The 21,234-nt window shown below is 41.4% G+C and overlaps 1 protein-coding gene across 2 annotated transcripts in view; it reads left to right on the top strand.

Moving 5' to 3' along the window:
* Positions 1 to 21,234, top strand: part of Jakmip2 (janus kinase and microtubule interacting protein 2) — a 142,699-nt gene that overhangs the window by 99,033 nt on the left and 22,432 nt on the right. The window contains exons 3-12 of one of the 2 annotated variants that reach the window (XM_005069166.4): positions 1,242 to 1,739; positions 5,941 to 6,150; positions 8,125 to 8,223; positions 12,361 to 12,507; positions 13,113 to 13,253; positions 15,354 to 15,410; positions 16,312 to 16,431; positions 17,597 to 17,725; positions 19,380 to 19,463; positions 20,152 to 20,214. In XM_005069166.4, coding sequence (XP_005069223.1) covers positions 1,242 to 1,739; positions 5,941 to 6,150; positions 8,125 to 8,223; positions 12,361 to 12,507; positions 13,113 to 13,253; positions 15,354 to 15,410; positions 16,312 to 16,431; positions 17,597 to 17,725; positions 19,380 to 19,463; positions 20,152 to 20,214 — 1,548 coding nt within the window. The remainder of the gene's footprint in view (positions 1 to 1,241; positions 1,740 to 5,940; positions 6,151 to 8,124; positions 8,224 to 12,360; positions 12,508 to 13,112; positions 13,254 to 15,353; positions 15,411 to 16,311; positions 16,432 to 17,596; positions 17,726 to 19,379; positions 19,464 to 20,151; positions 20,215 to 21,234) is intronic. The other variant, XM_013112736.3, reaches the window with a different exon arrangement.

Consider the following 21,234-nt stretch of genomic DNA (forward strand, 5'->3'; position numbering starts at 1 on the left):
TCACTTGGAGTATTTGGCTCAGGTGGCAGTGAGGTCAAGGGATAAGCGTGAGACTAGAGAATGGTACAAAGTGACCTTCTGCAGCATGCAGAAATAGCTTCCCTGAAGCCCTGTAATTACAACAGAACCGGACAGAGTAGGCTCTGGGGGTGTGATCTAATTGGCTGCCTAGTGTGCACATATGTGGATATATACAAGTCAGGGAACGGAACACAGTTACTATACAAAGAAATATAAAGTCATTGCTTGTAAAGAGAAGCTTTTTCTTTGAGAAGCCTTCCCGCCAGCCTGGTTCTAGAGCTGCATCAGTCCCAAATAAACACACAGGAGGCTATATTAATTATGAAGCTGTTGGCCTTGCTTGTTTCTTACTGGCTAGCTCTGACTTAAGTAATTACCCCATAATTGTTAATCTAAGTATATTTCTTACCGGAGAATAGTTCCAGGCTTCCTACCCCATGGCGTTACATGTTGACTCTCTTGTGTTTCTCCTTCCGAGTCCTCCTGGACTCCTAGACCCACCTATCTAGATTCCTACTGGCCAGCAGTGCTTTATTGACAAATAACAGGACTTCCCACATCAATTGCTATTGTAATTATCTTCATTTTTTTTACCTTCTCCATTATCAGCAATCTGTTCTCCCCTTCCTGTAAGATAAAGAGAGGTGTTGTATAATAACATTTTAGACACCAATTAGTTCACATTATTGCAGTATCAAACTTTGAACTATCCAGAGATGCCTACATTTATGGGTTGGATGGAGCCAGAATTGTACAGTCAGTAGGTATAGACTCTTTTCCACCAATGGGAGAACAACCCCAGCAAAGACTCCCAGTTTGACTGGGTAAACCAGTCACCTAGGGAGTTGTTAGAAGGCATATTCATTATGATTTATGGGTTCGGTGGGGAACCTGGGATTCTGCAGTTCTAGCAGGCTCCTCAGTGTCTCTGGAACTGCTAATGTATGGATCACGTGCCGATTAACAAGGCCCCAGGACATTCAGTATTTGTCTGAACACGTTAAGAAAAATATCTTAGTTGTTTCCTTCTTTTACACACCGTAGTCTCTGCTTCAAGGCCTGTGCTTCCTTTCCCTCTGAGCACACAGTAGTTTGGACTTTTTTTTTTAATAAATAAGGTATTAAGAGATCACAGCATCCTAAGCTGCAAGATCCCGCCTGGGAGAGCGAGTTCTCTTTGAGGCTCATGCTTTTTCATCCTTTCAACCCTCTGCCTCTAGGTATCAAAGCTTGAAAGAGAGAAGACTCAAGAAGCAAAGAGGATTCGTGAGTTGGAGCAGCGCAAGCACACGGTCCTGGTGACAGAGCTCAAAGCCAAGCTCCATGAGGAGAAGATGAAGGAGCTGCAGGCTGTCAGGGAGAATCTCATCAAGCAGCACGAGCAGGAAATGTCAAGGACAGTGAAGGTCCGGGATGGGGAGATCCAGAGACTCAAGTCTGCCCTGTGCGCCCTCCGGGACGGCAGCAGTGACAAAGTAAGGACAGCTCTCACCATTGAGGCCCGGGAGGAGGCCCGGAAACAGTTCGATGCAGAGCGTCTGAAGCTGTTGCAGGAAATTACAGACCTGAAAACTGCCAAGAAGCAGGTGGACGAGGCTCTGAGCAATATGATCCAAGCGGACAAAATCAAGGCTGGGGACCTTAGGAGTGAGCATCAGTCCCACCAGGAAGCCATCTCGAAGATCAAGTGGGAGTCGGAACGGGACATTCGAAGGCTGGTCAGTAAAAATAATGAAAGCGGGGCAGAAACTGTTTTCTGCCAGGGTTCAGTGTGATTTGCTTTGCTGAGTGTTCAGTTGTCTGTTACTATAAACAAACACCCTGGCTTTGCGGGCTGCACTATTCCAAAGGCAAGGTAGATTGGTAGGTAGTTTGGTAGAAACTGGAATTATAAAATGTAAGAGATTTTACAGTCCCCATTTTCACAAGTATTCATGCAGCGACCTGAGTTCTTGGGCGGTCCATGAAAAGACTGTAAATTGTAAGCTGTTCCAACCTTGGCTCGTTTTTGTGGGTCTCCCAGTTGTAAAGTTCCCCTGAGTATTTTGCAGGACAAAGGGATGTTTCTACAATTTGTCTGAAAATGTTCACTGTTGAAAAGATGCTGAATGATTCATCAGTGCAAATGTGGATCTATAAAATCCCTGGTCTTTTAAAACCAGGTTCCTTTCCCCCAAATAATCAAGGAATATTTATCATGAGCCATCCTATTTTTTTATTGGGTGTCATTCACAAATAGCTTCCTTGCTGCTTGCAGTATTCTTTAGTTCAACCCACACAGAAATGGTTTGTTTTGTTTTGTTTTACATACAAAGTCAAAAGCCATACAGATATCTCATAATGCTAAAAATAAATTAGTTAATGCACGGTCTAATGCATTAATCTAGTGCTGTCCTGTAATGTTCTAGGTTAACCTTGTTCCATGATCTTAGAAGGAAAATCTATATTCATCTACATACAAAAGTTGAGGATTAGCTTAAAACATTTAGAAAGGATTTAATACTATGTTTCTCTAAGGCGGTGATTCTCAACCATCCCAATGCTTAGACCCTTTAAATAGAGTTCCTCATGTTGTGTTGACCCCCCAGCCATAAAATTGTTTCATTGCTATTACATAACTGTAATTTTGCTAGTGTGATGAATTGTAATGTAAATATCTGATATGCAGGATATCTGATATTTGACCCTATGAAAGGGCCATTCAACACCCCTCCCAAAAGGGGTTACAACCCACAGGTTGAGAACCACTGTTCTTAGTAGAATACTGTTCAGGGAAAACCATTCTTTCCTTCTTGTGTCTACCAATCCTCAGGAACCATTTCCTAGGCATTTCACTGTTGTGCTTTGGGTGATATCTCCAGGATTTCCACTTAAATATTCCCATAGAACATTTTACATGTTAAGCATGTGTCACTTTTCTTAGTAATGTGGTATGATGTGACTCTAAATGTTGCCCTGCTTCCTGAGGGATTTATTGCCGTTCATTCTACTGCACTGTTTGACAATGGAGGCCAAAGGCAGTGCAGAAATGGTGGTCTCTGCCCTGCTCTTGGCTTCTGAAATGACCGTGGTTGCTGAAGGATTCAAGACTGTGAACTGTGGAGCCATCAGGTAGGTGAGTTTCAAGACCACCTTGAGTTAAATATTGTTGCTTGCCTTTTAGCGTGAAATCTACAAATTAGTCATAATTTTCCCATTACTTCTTTCCAAGAACCTTGCTGAAGTAGACACAAGATTCTCTTGAATAACCAGCTGAGGTCCAAGCCACCCAAAGAGTGGCTCCAACATTGAGTGCAAACAGACTAAGATGGGGGAGTGTTTCTTTACATTTGTGTCCCTGACTTCACTTTTCATTTCCCTTTCCCACACCTGCCCTCACCCTCATAATGCACTTTTGGACCTGGAGGGAAAGAAATGAGATCTGTTCTTTCTAGTCACCAAAGAGTTCTGCAGTATATTCCTTCTCATCTACAAACTGGAACACTGGTTAACTATGTAACATTCTGATAATCAGATTGTGTGTTCACAACCATTGTAAAACAGAGCCAACCCCCTCTGTTGCTAGGTATTCAACAGTGACCCACTTTGGAAAATTCTTGAGAATGTGTGAATAATCTTGGAGCTGGTATAACACAGTGTGTGATAAACGGGTTCTGAAAGAGGAAGTTAAAGTATCAAGATTTCATCACTCACAAGGCAGGGAACAAAGACCAAATGATTAACCTTTCAGGTTCTCATATGGCACATGGCGATTTTGGAACCTACTGAACAGGACACTATTAGAAAGTGAGATAACTTGCATAACTCTAGTGCTTCCAATGCTATAGAGATGAGATTTCATTTACATTAATAAAGATGGTATTTATAATTTATAATTTACAATACTAGAGATGACTCCATGATGGTTTAACCAGCTGACAGCCTAGCACCTGCCATTCACTAGAGAGCATCGCAAGCAACAAGCAATGTGCAGTTTATGAGCTGCTTTAAACTGCAAGAATACTGTGTTTAACACTGACAAATGAATGAGCTCTCAGTTTAACGTGACTCAGCCATCTTCGAAGAGTAAAAAATGCAGTTGCTGTTCTATCCCAAATCAATAGAACACTCTTTGAATCCTCAGCAGAGCAGACTTTAGTTCAGTGGTCCCACAATATTAACCTAAAATTTAGCTTTGTAGCATAAAGTCAACAGCCAGGCATTAGTGTGTGAAAAATGAGGAATTGTGTAAGAAGATGATTTTCTGCTCTTCTCCTCATCTAAAAGGCACAGAAGAGAAACTCACAAAGTGAGTATTGAAATGTGAGAAAAGGAGAAAGAATGACATTTGTGTTAAATGTCTTTTCTTATTTCTGTTTTAAGTATTTACATAGAATATAGTGAAATGAGACGCAAGGTTCCACCCAGTGTCTACCAGTGTCTACAGTCTCTTTAAAATTTGTTGCAGTCATTTTTAGCTTTCTTTTTAACTCTTTGGGGACCTGCTGCCCAGCTCCCAGAAACTTATTCTTACTTATAGATACCAGGCCTTTGTTTTGCTTGCTTCTAGACAGCTGTTCTAGCATAAGTTATGCCATTTCTCATTAAGTTATACTATTTTGCCTCTGGGCTTTTTACCCTTTATTCTAGGTATCTTTCTTTTCTTCTTACTATACTTGATCTTAGCCAGAAGACCGAGAAGCGATTCTTTCCTTCTTACTCAGTGGTTAGTTGTGTGGCAGACTCCTCTCCTTCTCTTTCTCTTTCTCCTCCTCTTCCTTCTTTTCTTTTTCTCCGTCTATTTATTCTTGCTGCCTGACAGCCCCGCCTATGCCTCTCCTGCCTAGCTATTGGTCATTCAGCTGTTTATTAGACCAATCATGCATTTTAGGCAGGCAAAGTAACACAGCTTCACAGAGTTAAAGAAATGCAACATTTAAAAAATGCAACACATCTTTGCATCATTAAACAAATATTCCACAGCATAAACAAATGTAACACATCTTAAACTAATGTTCCACAACAGACATTCATTTTATTTATTGTGTGTTCCCTATCTATGGACAGAAAATTTGTTCTAGTCCAGTAGACCTCTAATCCATTGGTACCTGATACCTCTGCCCTAAGTTGAAAATTAATGTATTTGAGGCCACATCCAAGCTTAGCATAAATGAGTGCTAAAATCAATAATTATATGCCACAGAGAGACAAGTAAATATTTGGACTAAAATTAACAGGCATTTTTAATCTCTATTTTAGTCACAATGATGCTTTTCTGATAGTAATGGTAGAATGATCACTAACGCTGTCTGCCTGGAAGTATGGGAAGGAAAGGGGAGGGAAGGGAAGGGGAGGGGAGGAGAGAGGAGGGAAGGGGAGGAGAGGAGAGGCCACACAACAGCAATGTCTAGAAGAACTGCCTCCAGACACCACGAGAATTGACACTGATAGAAAATCAGTAGACCAGTACTAGGAAAACTTCAGAGTCTCCATTTGCAAATGACTGGCTGATAGTATCCATCAGTGCTAGGATCAAGATCAAATGCTTGTTCCTGAAAAAGATGGTGACAGTTTTTTATTGTTGTTGTTTTGTTTGTTTGTCCTGAGAAGCATCATAGTATAATATTCTGCATGTCACTTTATTAAAGCAAGTGGTCTATTTTAAACTGGGCCTTTCCTAGCCAATCCAGACCATTTCAAACACTACATGGAAGGGCAACACCTGTACAGGGTATACCAGAGAGGATAGAGAGAGATAAACAGAATGTCTTTTATTATTCAGTGTTTGCTTCATGTTATTCGTGAGTTTCAGTACACATGCCAGATTCCTTAGGGTGCTTTTTTTATGAATCATCACAAGAAGAGGTGAGCTTCCCTTAGTGAAAATGGGATTTATTTATAGCATAGTTAAGTGAAGTGTCCTGGTCTCATTTAATTCAGATGGACGAAATCAAAGCCAAGGACAGGATCATCTTTTCCCTGGAAAAGGAACTGGAGACTCAGACAGGCTATGTGCAGAAACTCCAGCTGCAGAAGGAGGCTTTGGATGAGCAGCTCTTCCTGGTCAAGGAGGCAGAGTGTAACATGAGCAGCCCGAAGAGAGAGATTCCAGGAAGGGCGGGAGATGGCTCCGAACACTGCAGCAGCCCGGTGAGTTGAGGTTGAATAACTCCGGAGTCGTCTTTTATTTAGCTATCAAGTTCTACTTTTTCACTTAAGCTATTTTCCTATTGATAAGTACAAAGAAATAAATTCTCCCGCCTACTATAAAACCAGCAAGTATCATGGGAACAGACTTTTCTAGACTCACAAACAACAAAGTGGGAAGGCATGTGCCACCACCACCTTTAGTCCCAGCATTCAGGAGGCAGAGGTAAGTGGATTTGTATGAGTTCAAAGCTAGCCTGTTCTACAGAGAGAGTTCCAAGACAGCCAGGGATACACAGAGAGATCCTATCTTGAAAAAACAAAAACAAAACAAAGCAAAATGAACAAAAAACAAAAAAAAAACCCTTAAATCTATTATAAGAATCACAAGTTAAATGAAAATATCTGCCTATTGCCAAGATTGGTAATTTCCCTATGTGTGAACAATTAGACTCAGGATTTATAAAGAAAGTTATCATCTACAGAGGTGGGGTGTCTGCCTATAAGAAAGACAGAATCATCCAGAGCCATAACTCAAAATGGACTTTGATACTTACTTCACTAGATTATAATCATTTTATATGAGAAATTATTTTTCGAGGTATAAAGAGAGACATAGCCTGCATGTAGTAAGCTATCAGATGATTTTTCTGCAAGAAAAGGTGAAAATACATTGTTTAGGAACAAAAAATGAGTTGCAAAGTACTACTTAGACCAAAGACATGAATAATTCATGAATTGTTTTTCAGGACTCACACACACACACACACACACACACACACACACACACACACACATCCTAGTAGGTGGTGGGAAATATATACTGATCTAAGATGCAGCACACAGAAATTTTAGTTCTTCTATTAATACCTATATGCAATACAGCACAATTACCCCCAAAATATGGACTTTAAAGTTAGACCCCTTGGTTCAAATTCATTCTCTGAGTGGCCTTATGCAAACCACTTCCCTGTTAATTATCCTTGTCTGTAGGATGAAGGCCATGGTGGTTTCTGCAAGGTTGGCCTGTGTATTAGAAGATGTGATAGAAGGAATACATTGTATTTGGTACATCGTTAACGTCCACAGCTCTGCTTACTGCTGTCCACCACAAGACCTGGGCTGACTCAGAACCACCCTCAGTTTAACCTGTTTTGCTGAATCCTCTAGGATATGACTCCAGGGATGCAACATGCGTGAAATTGCTCCACCAACGGTGAACCACTATCAAAATGAAAACCAGTGATAGAATCACAAGCATGTAATTAAAGTAGGCCTATAGCACAGAATTAAACTGTGACTGCTGTGTGTAAGGTGATTCATACTAGTATTATACTGTACAAATATTTTATTCTAGATTATAAACCTGCCTTTTGCACATGAAGGTAATGCATATTTCTCTCCAGTGATCATTTCTTCAGGAGTGTAGAGAAATTCCCAAAGCCCCATGTCTACTTCCTAATTGGCCCACTGTGTGGCTAAGATTGATAGCAGACAGTCGTCTGAGTCATGGGAAGCGATGGCCATTTGCAGCACAAGGATAGTCCCTGAACTTCACACCTCACTTTGGTCCTCGGGCAAACAGCTCTGCTAAACTCAGACAGTCGTCTGAGTCATGGGAAGCTATGGCCATTTGCAGCACAAGGATAGTCCCTGAACTTCACACCTCACTTTGGTCCTCGGGCAAACAGCTCTGCTAAACTGCTTCAGCCTTCTGTCATGCTCCAAGCTACAAGTCTGGGCTCCAGGGTCTGCCTGCCACATGGAATTCATTTGTCGTTTTAACCAGGCTTCGTCATCAACCTAGCAGTAAATGTTGGGAGTTAGGGAGAGTAACTAGTCTTCTCTTAATAGAGAACATTTATCTCCCATTTCATGGGCCAAACTGGAAAAAATGAGCCTATAAGGTTCATGAATGGTTTTCCAGTCTTTGTAAAGTATTATTGAAGAGATAATTGTTTTAATTCTCATGTATAGGATTTGCGAAGAAATCAAAAGAGAATAGCTGAATTGAATGCTACTATAAGAAAATTAGAAGATAGGAACACCTTGCTTGGAGACGAGCGAAATGAGTTGGTAAGTCATACACACACTGTTTTTATTGTATTTTATTAGATGCTCGGCTAGAAGACTGCATCGTGTTGTGTAGTTTATCACGAGAGAAAAATGAGCAAACAATAAATTCTCACACAGTGGCTGCCCCACAGAACTACTTTCCAGAGACCCCTCCCTCCCAATCCAGCACCCACCTAACAATGGCACCCCTTTGATTTCTGTGTAGGTATCTGTCATAATTTTAAAAATGTAATTGCATATTGTGCCTGGATGCTTTAGCTCAGTTAGTGTTGCCTGTGAAAGTCTCCCTTGGGCTGTGTGTGAAATTGTTCTCTTTGGTTACTCTATAGCATCCAGTTAACACATTGCAATACATGCAGCATATCTAAGGGGTATTTATGGAGCTTCTAAATACATTAAGGCTGTTAAGACTGGAGTGGCTAGGTATCAATGATGGAGAAAAGTGCCTGTTGCCTTTGGACATAGGAGTTTGGATTCTGCAATGAGGTCAGCTGGTTCCTGAAGTTGCTCTAACACTTTAGGTTCTTTGCCACTGAGTGAGGGCCTCACTGTTTCCAAGTCTTTGCCAACACTCGCAGAAAACCATGCACTTCAGCTGTTTCAGTGGCCATGCGGTGTATTGTTATTCTGACTTTTGTTTTTATTTTATCTTCTGTCAAGTGTCTGCTGGGCTTCCTTCACTATCTGTCTTCAGCACTTTGTTCTTTCTCTACTCTGCTTTATTCTCTATTAACATTGGAACATTTTGAAATTACACATTAGACATACTACTCTGTAACTTATATTTTGATGGTGCTGTTTATATAAAGGTGACTTTAGCCTTTCCCTTAATTTTGGGCCATTCTCTCTAGATCTTATTTTTAGTAACCTCTCACAAGTTTTTTTTCTTCTTTTAAATTTAAATTAAAAACAAGCTTGTTTCACATGTCTATCCCAGTTCCCTCTTCCTCCCCTCCTCTCCCACCTCCCACCAACCACCTCCCCAATCCCCCACCCAGGCCCCACTCTGTTCCCCAGGGAGGGTGAGGCCCTCCATGGGGGGATCTCCAAAGTCTGTCATATCATCCGGGGCAGGGTCTAGGCCCTACCCCATGTGTCCAGGCTGAGAGAGCATCCCATCCCTCCATGTGGAATGGGCTCCCAAAATCCATTCTTATGCCAGGGATAGATACTGATCTACTACCTGAGGCCCAATAGATTGCCAAGGCCTCCTCACTGACATGCATGTTCAGGGGGTCTGGGTCAGTCCCATGCTGGCCTCTCAGCCATCAGTCTGAGGTCCATGAGCTCCCCATTGTTCATATCAGCTGTTTCTGTGGGTTTCACCAGCCCTGTCTTGACCCCTTTGCTCATCACTCCCCCCTCTCTGCAACTGGCTTCCAGGAGTTCAGTTCAGTGTTTAGCTGTGGCTGTCTGCCTCTGCTTCCATTAGCCACTGAATGAAGGTTCTAGGATGGTGTATATGGTAGTCACCAATCTCATTATCGGGGTGGGGGGCACTTAAGGTAGCCTCAATGCCAGTTAGTGTCATTCTTGTAGATCTCTGAAAAATCTCACTAGTGTCATATCTCTCCTCAAACCTATAATGGCTCCTCCTATTATGGTATCTCTCATCCTGCTCTCCTCTATTCTTCCCCCGACTCAACCTTCCTGCTGCCCCATGTCCTCCTCTCCCCTCCATTTCTCCTTCTCTCACAAGTTTTAAGTGTTATAATATATTGCTATTTCATTCTGTTTTTAAAATAATATTGTGCAATTTCTTTTAGAAAGTGTGTAGCTCAATTTCCAAACATCTACAGATTTTTAGATTATCTTCTGTTACGAGTTACCCATTAACACTCACCACACTTTACAATATTTCATTCCCTCGGGATTCTTACAATTTTCTTTTTGGTCATAGCACAGGGTCAGTATCTTCTTTTGCTTTCTACTGCTATAAAACAACATGACCAAAAACAGTTTGAGGAGGAAAGGGTTTATTTGACTTACATGTGCTTCTCACAGTCCACCATGAAGGGAAGCCAAGGCAGGAACTCGAAACTGGGGCTGTGGAAGAATGGTGCAAACCTGCTCGCTGAGCCCACCCTGCTCAGTTTGCTCTCTTACACAGCCTAGGATCATTGATCAGGAGTCGGTACGACTCACAGTTGGCTGGGTCCTCCCACATGGATCGTTAATCAGGAAAATGTCTCACAGGCTAATATCCAGGGGACATTTTCTTAATTGAGGTTCCCTCTTCTCAGGTAACCCTCGTTTGTGTTGAGTTGGCACAAAACCTACCAGAGTACAGTCACTTTTAGAAATATCTCATATTCTCAGTAAAGAAAGTTTTGCTCTGTAATCTTAGTTATAGTTTTAGTCAAGTTTGTTGCCTTGTTTTAAATTTTCTGTACACTTCTAATATTTTTGTCTACTGTTTCTCTCAACGAAATTGTCTATGTCTCTTCTTAGCTCTGTCCATTTGTTATACACATTTGAAGTTATGTTACTTGATAGGTATAAATTAGTATTTGCTGATGGTTTTGGCATATCAACCATTTCATGATTATAAAATGCTTTCTCCCCTTGACCTCACATCTATCTGTTATTAGTTAAACTATAGCAGGGCTTCTTACAATTTACACACATCTCAGTTTATTAATGTATATGCATATGTATGCATGGTTGATTATACATGTATAATTTCAGTCTTTTCCACATATTAAGGCCTGTCTTAATGAAGAAGCATTCTGCTGGGTGCCTTCTAAACTCTGATAATTAAATGCTATCCTAAAAGTGGGCGGTTCTTTCTCTTCATGCTTATTTGCATTTTCTATGAATAGTATGCACCAAGTAGACCTGAATATTTAAATCACAGGACATTAACCTCCAGAAGAGATCAAGATTGCAATAATAAACCCAGTGAATAATTTTTCTTTACATGTCCTCAAAATTGAAAGTTCAGACACCAAAACTCTAAAGGTGTTGTGCCAGATCATTTCTGAAAAGAAAATCCCATTTTTTGTCATTGCCATAGTACTGTAATTTTCAAACTGAGATTAGGATAGGACCGGGGTAGTACGAAGAATCACAAATGGATTCTTGTTCTTTTCCACCACATGTCATTTTCTCATTGATCTCCCCAAGTCATAGATTCCCGTAAGAGGAGTGATGATTTTTGAAATTTCTGATATCCCTTTTCCTTGTGACAGGAATAGAATAAGCTAATCCTTAAAATGGAAATGCAGTCTATACAGATTGGCCTATAATCCATCAACTAACCAGAAGCGTTTTGAAAATGAAAGGAAAGGCTGATGATGGGTACAAGACAACATTCATACCTTTAGCTTCTAAACTAAAGGCATCGTAGGCAACCTGCGTAGTCATGGCAGGGGTCAGGGTGTTACTGTCATCAACAGGCCACAGGTAGGGATGCTGCTCGGCACCCTGTGAAATATAGAACAGGCCCCAATAACAACAGAAAAGCATAAACTGCCTCACTGAGAGTAAGGAGATTTCAGCAAGACCTTTTAAGGAGGCGATGCAATTGGAGAGCCTGAGGCTTGGAGCTAGGTTCTGTGACGTGAGGTTCAATGTGCTTCTATGTTTGTGAACCAATGAGAGGTCCCTCCTGGTCCAGGGGTGGATGCAGACATGCATGGGTGAGTGAGGTGAAGGAAGGAAGAGGGAGCAAAGAGAACTTTGGTTAATTCTGGCCACTTCCAGCAGCAGCAGCAGCATCTGCAGCACCTCTGCTAAGGTAACGGACAGGACAGGATGTGAAGACTATGCTGAAAAGGCACCCAGGCCAGGCATCATGGCTCATAGCATTTAATCACCACTGGGAAGGTAGAAACAAGATGATTCGTGTCTGTCCTGTGCTGGTTAGCTTGCATAGCAAGTTCCAAGTCTACTAGCACCCCGAAGCAAAATCCTATTAAAAAGGAGGGAAGGAGGGAAGGAAGGAGGGAGAAAAAGAGAATAACCACTAAATGAAACTAAAATGGGTTGATTGTTTAAATGGAAGACAGAAATGTAATGGTCTATCCTGGGATACGTGGGGTGACTGCAGGAGTGCTTTCCCTCTTTTACGCTTGACCCCTCCTGCCCAACTTCCCTCAGGATACCAAAAATAAATCTCAATGTGTTCATTTCCAGCTAAAACGTGTGCGGGAAACTGAAAAACAATGCAAACCTCTCCTGGAAAGGAATAAGTGCCTCGCCAAGAGAAATGACGAACTGATGGTGTCTTTGCAGCGCATGGAGGAGAAACTAAAAGCTGTAACCAAGGAAAACTCAGAAATGGTGTGTATCGCAGACCCCACGGAAGCTCCTGCTTCCTCCTTTAGAGCCCTGTGACCGACTGGTTTTCCTTGAGGTTGTTTCTTATACGCTGCTTACATTTCCAATGCAGTAACAAGGAACCTTTAAGAAGAAAGCAAGAGAAGGGCCTGCCTCTGAATCATACAGGGTTTTAAAACCTTGCAGAATTGGAAGAGTCCTTCCATGGATGTACTCACTCTTCAGAAGCTTGCAAATGGAGAAGCAAAGCCTCAGTGTAGTTCCTCAGGCCACAGAAATGTGGAGTGAGCTCACGACTGCCTTCTAATTTGCTTGACAGTTGAGAAATCAGCATCATGACCAGTATTGTAATTGGATGACTGATACGATCACATTCTTGAAAAGACGTCTGAGATAGCTATAGAAATGTCCAAAAATGCTGCCCAGGGCTTCAATGTGTTAGAGCAGATAAAATTAACTTGAGGGTTTTAGTTCGTCTATATAAAAGTGTGGCACCGAGTGGAGACAATATTCAAATTAGCTGGGGCTCATTTTTTTGCAAATTTACCAGTGACTGAAATTGGGGAATTTTAAGCTTTCCACTTGTAATTTCTTCTTCTCCAATTTAGAGAGAAAAAATAACATCTCACCCACCCTTGAAGAAACTGAAGTCTCTGAATGACCTTGACCAAGCTAATGAAGAACAAGAGACAGAGTTTCTGAAGCTGCAGGTGATTGAGCAGCAGAACATCATTGATGAGCTCACAAGGGTAGGTGAACCCATCTGCAAACCCCTAGCTATTCTCAAGGATGGGTAGCCAACAACCAACATGTACGGAATTCAGTAATCTTGGTTTGACTCTGAAATCCCATATTCATGTGTCCAGCATGTAATTATGTACAGGAAACTCTATCCAAAAATGTTAATATCTTTAAGCTGGTTTACACCTTTCAATTACAACCTTTTTTCAACTAATCGGGCACATAAATATGAGCCACATTAAAGGACTTTTCAGATGCATTGTTACGCAAGTAAACAGCATAGGTCTGCATGCCTTGTGGTTGTTCTCCACTGTCAGGCTCTCCAGGGTACCCAATTCAATTTTTTTGCCTACAAAAACGGGACCATATATGCCTTGCTTCTAACACCTAATCAGTGCATAGCACATCTGTTAATGGCTTTATGGGTAAAGAATAGTGTCAGGATTCTGGAATAGAGCAAGAATTCCAGTCTACACTTGATTGATAGACACTTAAGTACCTGTTGACTGGGTGATTATTGCCATCCCCTTTGCATCCAGTTTAGGTTTCTATTAGCAATATGGCAGAGTACGACCTCTTAAGGCCTTCAGGCTTCCTTCTTCTCCTCTCTGCCTTCGTTCTACCAATGGCATCTTTATTTCTTCTTATTTCAAGAATAAGCCAAGAGCTGGAAAGATGGCTCAGAGGTTAAGAACACTGACTACTCTTCCAAAGGTCCTGAGTTCAAGTCCCAGCAACCACGTAATGGCTCACAACCATCTGTAATGAGATCTGGTGCCTGCTTTGGGCATGCAGGCAGGCAGAAGACAGTATACATAATAAATAAATAAATAAATCTTCACCAGGCGGTGGTGACGCATGCCTTTAATCCCATCACTCAGGAGGCAGAGGCAGGTGGATCTCTGTGAGTTTGAGTTCGAGGCCAGCCTGGTCTACAAGAGTTACTTCTGGAACTGACTTCAAAGCCACAGAGAAACCCTGCCTCCTCAAAAAACCAAAAAAAAAAAAAAAAGAGCCAAAGCCCATAGACTTGAACTAATTATGGGGGGCAGGTGGGCTGGTACACAATAGTCTCTAGAACAGGTGAACTTAGATTCACTGTCATTGAGAGTAAAGGCATCTACTTCTGTCTGCAATTAATTACTACTCACCCTTTAAAAAAGTGTCCATTGTTGCTGTGTGTCAATGCCATACAACTTTCATCCCAGCACTCAAGAGGCAGAGGCAGGAGGACCTCTGTGAGTTCGAAACCAACCTAGTCTACAAAGCAAGTTGCAGGACAGCCAGGACTCTTCCACAGAGAAACCCTGTCTTGAAAAAAGAAATTTCCATTGTTCATATCTGCTGTACTGTGCACTGTGGGGAGTTCTATTGTGCTCAAATACGCAGAAAAAAACCTCAGAGTACTTAATGTTTAAATCCAAGTTGTGCCGGTATCTATGCTCACAGCATGGAGTCAGGAAGCTGATCACAGTTTGTAGGTATTCACCAAGTTCTTCAAAAAACCACAGCCCCAAATAAAACAGAAGCAAATCTAGGTGACTCCAACAGAGTAGCTGCTCTGCTTCCTGTCCCATCCTCACTAGGTTCCAAAACTAGTCAAGGGACACCTGCCTATGCAAAAAATAACAAAATGTAAAAAATAAATGTGTCTTCTACTTAGAAATAATATTTTCTCACCACAAATACAAAGTAATCATGGGCATTGGAAAAGATAACAACTACTTTGTGGGACCCAGTTTTCAGGTATAAAGTGAAGAAATACAGCACACTTCCTGATTAAAGAGCAGGAAAATTATAATATACATACTCTGAAAATGTTGGCACATTATAGTCAAATGTTACCAAATTTATAAAGTAAAATCACACTCTAGATAAAAATATATAATCTCTCAGGGGAGAGCAACTGTCTCTGAAAAACAAAACATCCCAGGCCCCCAGCGCATGTGGCTCAGCAGGTGAGGTCTGTTCCCTGAACTACCTAGAGGCTCTCTTGGATCCACGCCCTCTACCCTCTGCTGGCCTTTGTGGGCAGAAGAAAGTGACAACAAAGATATTGGGAGATGTGTGGCAACTTTGCTTCTGAAAAGCCCTTATCTGTTTTACAGGACCGAGAAAAACTCATCCGCAGGAGAAAACACAGGAGAAGCTCAAAGCCAATCAAGGTAACCGGGAAACTTTTATACGGCATTTGCCAAAAAGAGCCAGGAAGGGGAAGCGTACCAAGGAATCTTCCTGCAAAGATGTGATAAATCAGACGCTCTTGAACTGTGGCAAACCATAAGCACTACTCTTAAAAAAAAAAAAAAGCTCTTGATGTTTCTCAGTCTGAAAATGGCTGTGCTGTTGTGCACTAATCTGAAAGGGTATGACGTCCTCTAATAGGAAAGCCAGTGGATTTAATGTTAGAAGGTTTCTCTGACAAGTGAGCGGGTTACATTCTAAGAACATGTAAGAGATATAAATGATTGATATCTTCCATTGAATCATATTAGTTTCTGTTATGTGTCCTATAACTGATTAATGTGTTTGCATTATTATCATTTGGGAAATATTATTTGTAAGGACATTCTCAGGCCACCATTATTTTTATAGCCCTTGCAATGCACAGCATTTCATGGTTTTGATTTCTGTGATTGTTAATATCATGTATGTCACTTGGTTTGGATGTGGGATTAGATGACATGAGTTAGGACCATGACCTCCTTTACATGGATGCCTCCATCTTCAAAGCCCCTTAGGCTAATTTTAAATACTAAAAAGAGTAGGATGCTTTGACTCATTGTGGCATAGAAGGTAGTCTGAACAGATTATGGTGGCTTTAGAACACAGCCAAATTGTCTGATATTTCCTTTGAGTATGTCAGAAATGAGAAACATGAGGAAGAGATGAATTGGCATTGTGTTCCTGCCTAGTGTTTGTACTTCACTGAGGAACCGTAAAGGAATCTTAAAGAACCCATGACCTCTGTGCTTATCTGTATCTGCTATAGTGAATAGAGTTTGAATATGGCATTCTTCACTGTGTTTAATCATATTAGTGAGTTTATACTTTCTCTCTATTTAGAGGCCTGTTTTGGATCCATTCATTGGATATGATGAGGACTCCATGGATTCAGAAACATCATCCATGGCTTCCTTTAGAACAGACAGGACACCTGCCACACCCGATGATGACTTAGACGAAGTAAGCCTTTTCTTTTCTCTGGTCCTGTATGATATTGTCACCAAATCTTCCCTCTATGGGGAAGGAAAAGCACAAAATGTTCTTGTAACAGTGACCAACCTTGAGATCACGCTCCACTTTGGCAACTCTGGAAAGTGTCACCTATATCATAGAATCTCTCTAGAGACTTCTCAAACCTGCCGTGTAGCTCTTTAATTTGATTACTCATCTCAAAATAAAATTTTCATCTGGCAAAGGTATGAAAGGGAGAGCAAGCCCAAGAAGCTTCTAGATTCAGTCTAAGACAGTGTTAAAGTAAACATGTTCAGTGGTCCACCTTCATCAGAATGATCCAGGGCCTTCAGTCACACTGAACACAGCTACTAAGTCAGGGTTAGGGGAGCAGAACCTTTCTATCCATACTGTCTTATATAGGCAGGATTCCATGGATTGTGAGTTGTCCCCACACCTCTTAAACAGCTAAAGGTGAAAATAAACTTCTGGTCCTCCTGCTTCTATCTCCCAAGTTCTGAGATTTCAGGTGACCAGAACTCCTCCATATATATGTACCTATGTATGTATGTATGTATGTATGTATGTATGTATGTATGTATGTAGAATGCTGGGGAATGATCCAGGACTTTGTGCATGCTAGGCAAGCATTTTACCAACTAAATATCATCGCCAGCTCCCCATTCCGTGTTTTTGAGCAAATTCTCTTGTGATGATTGAATTATGCCTGAAATCTAAATTCTGAGGCTGAGAAGGGGCTTCATGATTTATTAGAGATTAATTATAACCATAAATTAATGATTTATTTATGTATCTTAGAGCCTGGAAAGAAATGGGAGTAGAAGTTTAAGTATACTTGCCTCAAATTTAGATACAAATTTTGGGTATGACTTCTTATTTGTAGCTAAAATTGGGTATTATTCAAGGCCAAATGGAAAGTAAGCACTAATGTAAAAAAACAAGAAAAACTTTCTTTTACTAAAAAAAAAGTCCTACCTTTTTTCCAACTATGTTGAACATATTCTGTATTCACATTTTCACTAATAATTCAGAATTTAAAAAAACAAATAAGTCATATTTCTTTACAAAAGTAGGCAAATGCCACTGTTCACACAGAACACGGGACACAGACACAGCATAGTTACTTTTGGACTTTTGGCTTTTCAAACCCCAGAGTCTAGCTGCTGAAGAATCCGAGCTACGATTTCGACAATTAACAAAAGAGTACCAGGCCCTCCAGAGAGCATATGCCCTCTTGCAGGAGCAGACGGGAGGCATCATAGATGCTGAGAGAGAAGCCAAGGTGAGTGTGTTCCTGAAAGGGGGTCTGGAGTCAGCTTGCAGGTGGTGTATCACAAAAGGGCCAAGGACTTTAAAATGTCAGCGGCACAGCTTTCTGTGTTCCCTTCTATCCTCTGAAGCTATTGTTTCTCATTTAATTCTAACAAACTTCAGATCTACACACGTAAGAACCAGCACAGATCAATGAATTTGTTCCTTTAAAAATAGTGGGTGTGTGCTTCTTATTTTCCATTCTTGAAAACTTACATCTTTCTAACCCGTATTGGACTTTGATGATCCATTTTTTAAGTTCCTTGCTTAAAAAATAGTTATCTTATTTCTCAAAAGTACTGATTGCACCATTTTCTCTTCCTAATTAAGATGTGCAAGACATTGCATTTACAGCTCACTAAGAATTTCACAAAGTTTGAAGGAACTCTTGTGTCAGCTTCCCAAGGCAGATGTTTTTATGAGAGAAGAATTTAAGGCCCAGAGAGATTAATGGATTTGCCCAAGGTCACACAGCTAATATGTGGTAAAACTTGGATTATTACTCAGTTATTGTTAGGTCTACTTTATTTCTAGAATGTCATAATTGTCACTCATAAGCCTTTCTCCAAAAGAAGGAAGAACAAAGGAAGGGAGGAAGTGAGGGAAGGGAGAGAGAGGGAGGGAGCGAGGGAGTTAGGAAGGGAAGAAGAAAGAAAATAAGGAAGGAAGGAAAAGAGGGAAGGAGTGAGGAGGAAGGGAGGAAGAGAATTATTCATTCAGTCATCCAGTGGAAGTTATATTATTTGCCCAAGGTCTTGATACTAGGACATGATCCTAGCCGTTAAGCTGCAGAATCAGAACCAACAGAAGAACCTGCTTTAGGAACTTTGGCAAGAGAAAAGAAGGAGCAGGTCTCTGCAGTGCTGGTGCCCACTTTTCTTTCTGAAGGGATCACAGCATGCTGGGAGGTGCCACAGCAACTACTCTTAGTCATTTAGAAGTTAGATAGGTACTACAAGTCTATTTTTAAGTTGTAGCACAGACAAACACACACAAAGACCAAACTTTGATGTGGAACAGACTGGCAAACCATCATGAAAAAGAGATGCTCTCTTATGCTCATGTATTTTCCTCAATTCTATCATATTTCAGGTTCTCACTGTCAGTATTTGTTAACCCTTCATACTGCATAGTGTAGTATTATATATATATATATATATATATATATATATATATATATATATCCTATGATGAATAGTAAAATAAAAAGTTTTCAATTTAGATTTAGGTAAGAGAGCACAAAGTTGGCTCTGAAAGAAAGAATCAAACCTGAAGAGGAAAATAAGTCTCACCCCCCCCATAAAAGAAGCTCATTTAGATAGAGAGCAGTGGTGAGTTACCATGGAGGATTTAAAAACAGGGATGTCACCTGAGGTCAGAGGTGTAGTCTAGGTGGAGTCTGGAATGTGGCCAGAATCCTAACTGGAGAGCATGCATGTTCATGTGATGACAAGTGGGACCACAAGGAGGTTTATTCAAGAATCTAGATCTTCTTTATAATGAAGGAGACTTAGAAGAATACTTCTGTTCTTGAAAATCACTCCCTTGTACAAGCAAACTTGCTGAGCACTAGTGAAGGACATGCTCATGTTACTGATTGAACTCTGGAATTTTGATCTCACCAGGCACAGGAGCAGCTCCAAGCAGAGGTGCTGAGATACAAGGCCAAAATCGAAGACCTGGAGGCAACGCTAGCCCAGAAAGGGCAGGTAGGTGCTTGGCTGCTAGCTCTTCCGCAGATGCAGCTGATCCAGGCTGCCTCTCCTCTGGCTCACCCCATGCATGGGCCACACCCAGGACATGGCTTGGCTCGCCACAGTGACCTTTCTCAAACTGTGTCAGAATGTGAAGTATTCCTGTCCCTGGTGTCATTCTCCCAGAGTGCAAACCCAGCCACAGTGGTGAGTGAAGGTGGGCAAGAGAGAGGCCAGGGGGGGGGCACCCAGTCTAGACAAGGCGTGGAGCTGTCACTCACACACTGCTCAGGCAGTGCCTCCTTTCCCCAGCGCCTTCTTCGCCTCCGTGCTCCATATATGGTTCTGCATTTTAATGTTTTCCATTCATATGTATCGAGCCCGTGTGCATTCTGACCTGTTTCACTTTTTTTTTTTTTTTTTTTTTTTGCCTGTGTGGTCACTTCTGAGTCCCCAGAAGGCTGGTCCTGGATTATTCAGACTGGAAAAGATAGAGATAGTAATGGGCTAATCTGTCTTGACAACTTTGGCCCCAGAATCCTTAAAGAAGTAGCTGGCAAGGGTGGGTGTCATTTATCAGAACCAGTTACTCTGTGCAGGCAAACCGGGCGGAAAGAACACGGCTCTGGCCAACTGGTTTAAGGACACATACTCCTTCCTGGCACTCTGAAATGCTGACTGCGCGATATTCTTTGTCAAACAGGATTCACACTGGGTAGAAGATAAACAACTTTTCATTAAGAGAAACCAGGAGCTTTTAGAAAAGGTATGTTGGGCGCACCACCCTAGTGGGGCAGAGGAGCAAATGGTGATCCAGGAGCAGCAGGGGGTGCTCTCAGGAGTGGCACAGGGGCCAGGGAAGGGGAGGCTTTCCTGCCACCGCTCTGTCCTCCACGGCGTGCACGACTGCATCTCATTATGCCATCACCATCCGTTACGTGGTACTCGTGCATGGCTGCGGACTTGTGAGGACGTGATTCCTGCGCCCCACCGACTTGTTCACCATATATATGTACTGTATGTATGCTATGTGTATATATATGTGTGTGCACAATCATACCCATGAGCATTGCCTGTGTGGCTGTCCACCTGCCTCCACCTAAAAAAGGGGAAAAAAAGAAATCTCACTGCACATGTTGTTTTGTGTAAGAAAGTGACAGAATATATCTGTGCTCTGACTTTCACAGACTATATTCTCACTTTTAGACGTATTTGCTAAGCTTGGCTGCTTCTTTTCTTTTACTTTTTAAAGGAAGGGGTTGATTTTTTTTTTAGTTACATTTAAACAAAACAAAAAAATCGTATCTAGGAAACTGGTTTAAAAAACCAAGATATGTTTGTAACCAATAGATTCTAATGAAAGATTTAAAACGTAATCTTATACTTAACAGAAACAGGCTTTAAAGCTTTTGAATATAGAAAACCTTTCTGTTGGTCAATTCAAAATTATGTAGAAATTATTTTAGAATTCTTCTCCCCAATCTTTTCTGTCATTGACAACTGGTAAAAATTGACCACTATACTCTGGTCATAGTTGGAAGGAAAATGCTTTCCTCTTCCTTCTGGTTTGGCAAGACTAGTGCATCCTGTCTTTCTCCAGGTGTGGCAGGACTGAAGTCCGGAGGGGGCCAGTACCCGAAATTCAGACCTTAAGGCTTCTATACAAAACATGATTAGGTGTGCCTGGTAGCCCAAGTGGCTAGCTACTCAAGGGGCTGAGGCAGGGGGATCAGAACTTGAAGGTCTCCCAAGGCTGCACAGTGTGAGCTCAAGACTAGCCTGGGTA

The sequence above is a fragment of the Mesocricetus auratus genome, unplaced genomic scaffold (genome assembly GCF_017639785.1).
Source record: "Mesocricetus auratus isolate SY011 unplaced genomic scaffold, BCM_Maur_2.0 Super-Scaffold_6730, whole genome shotgun sequence".
Classification (NCBI taxonomy): domain Eukaryota; kingdom Metazoa; phylum Chordata; class Mammalia; order Rodentia; family Cricetidae; genus Mesocricetus; species Mesocricetus auratus.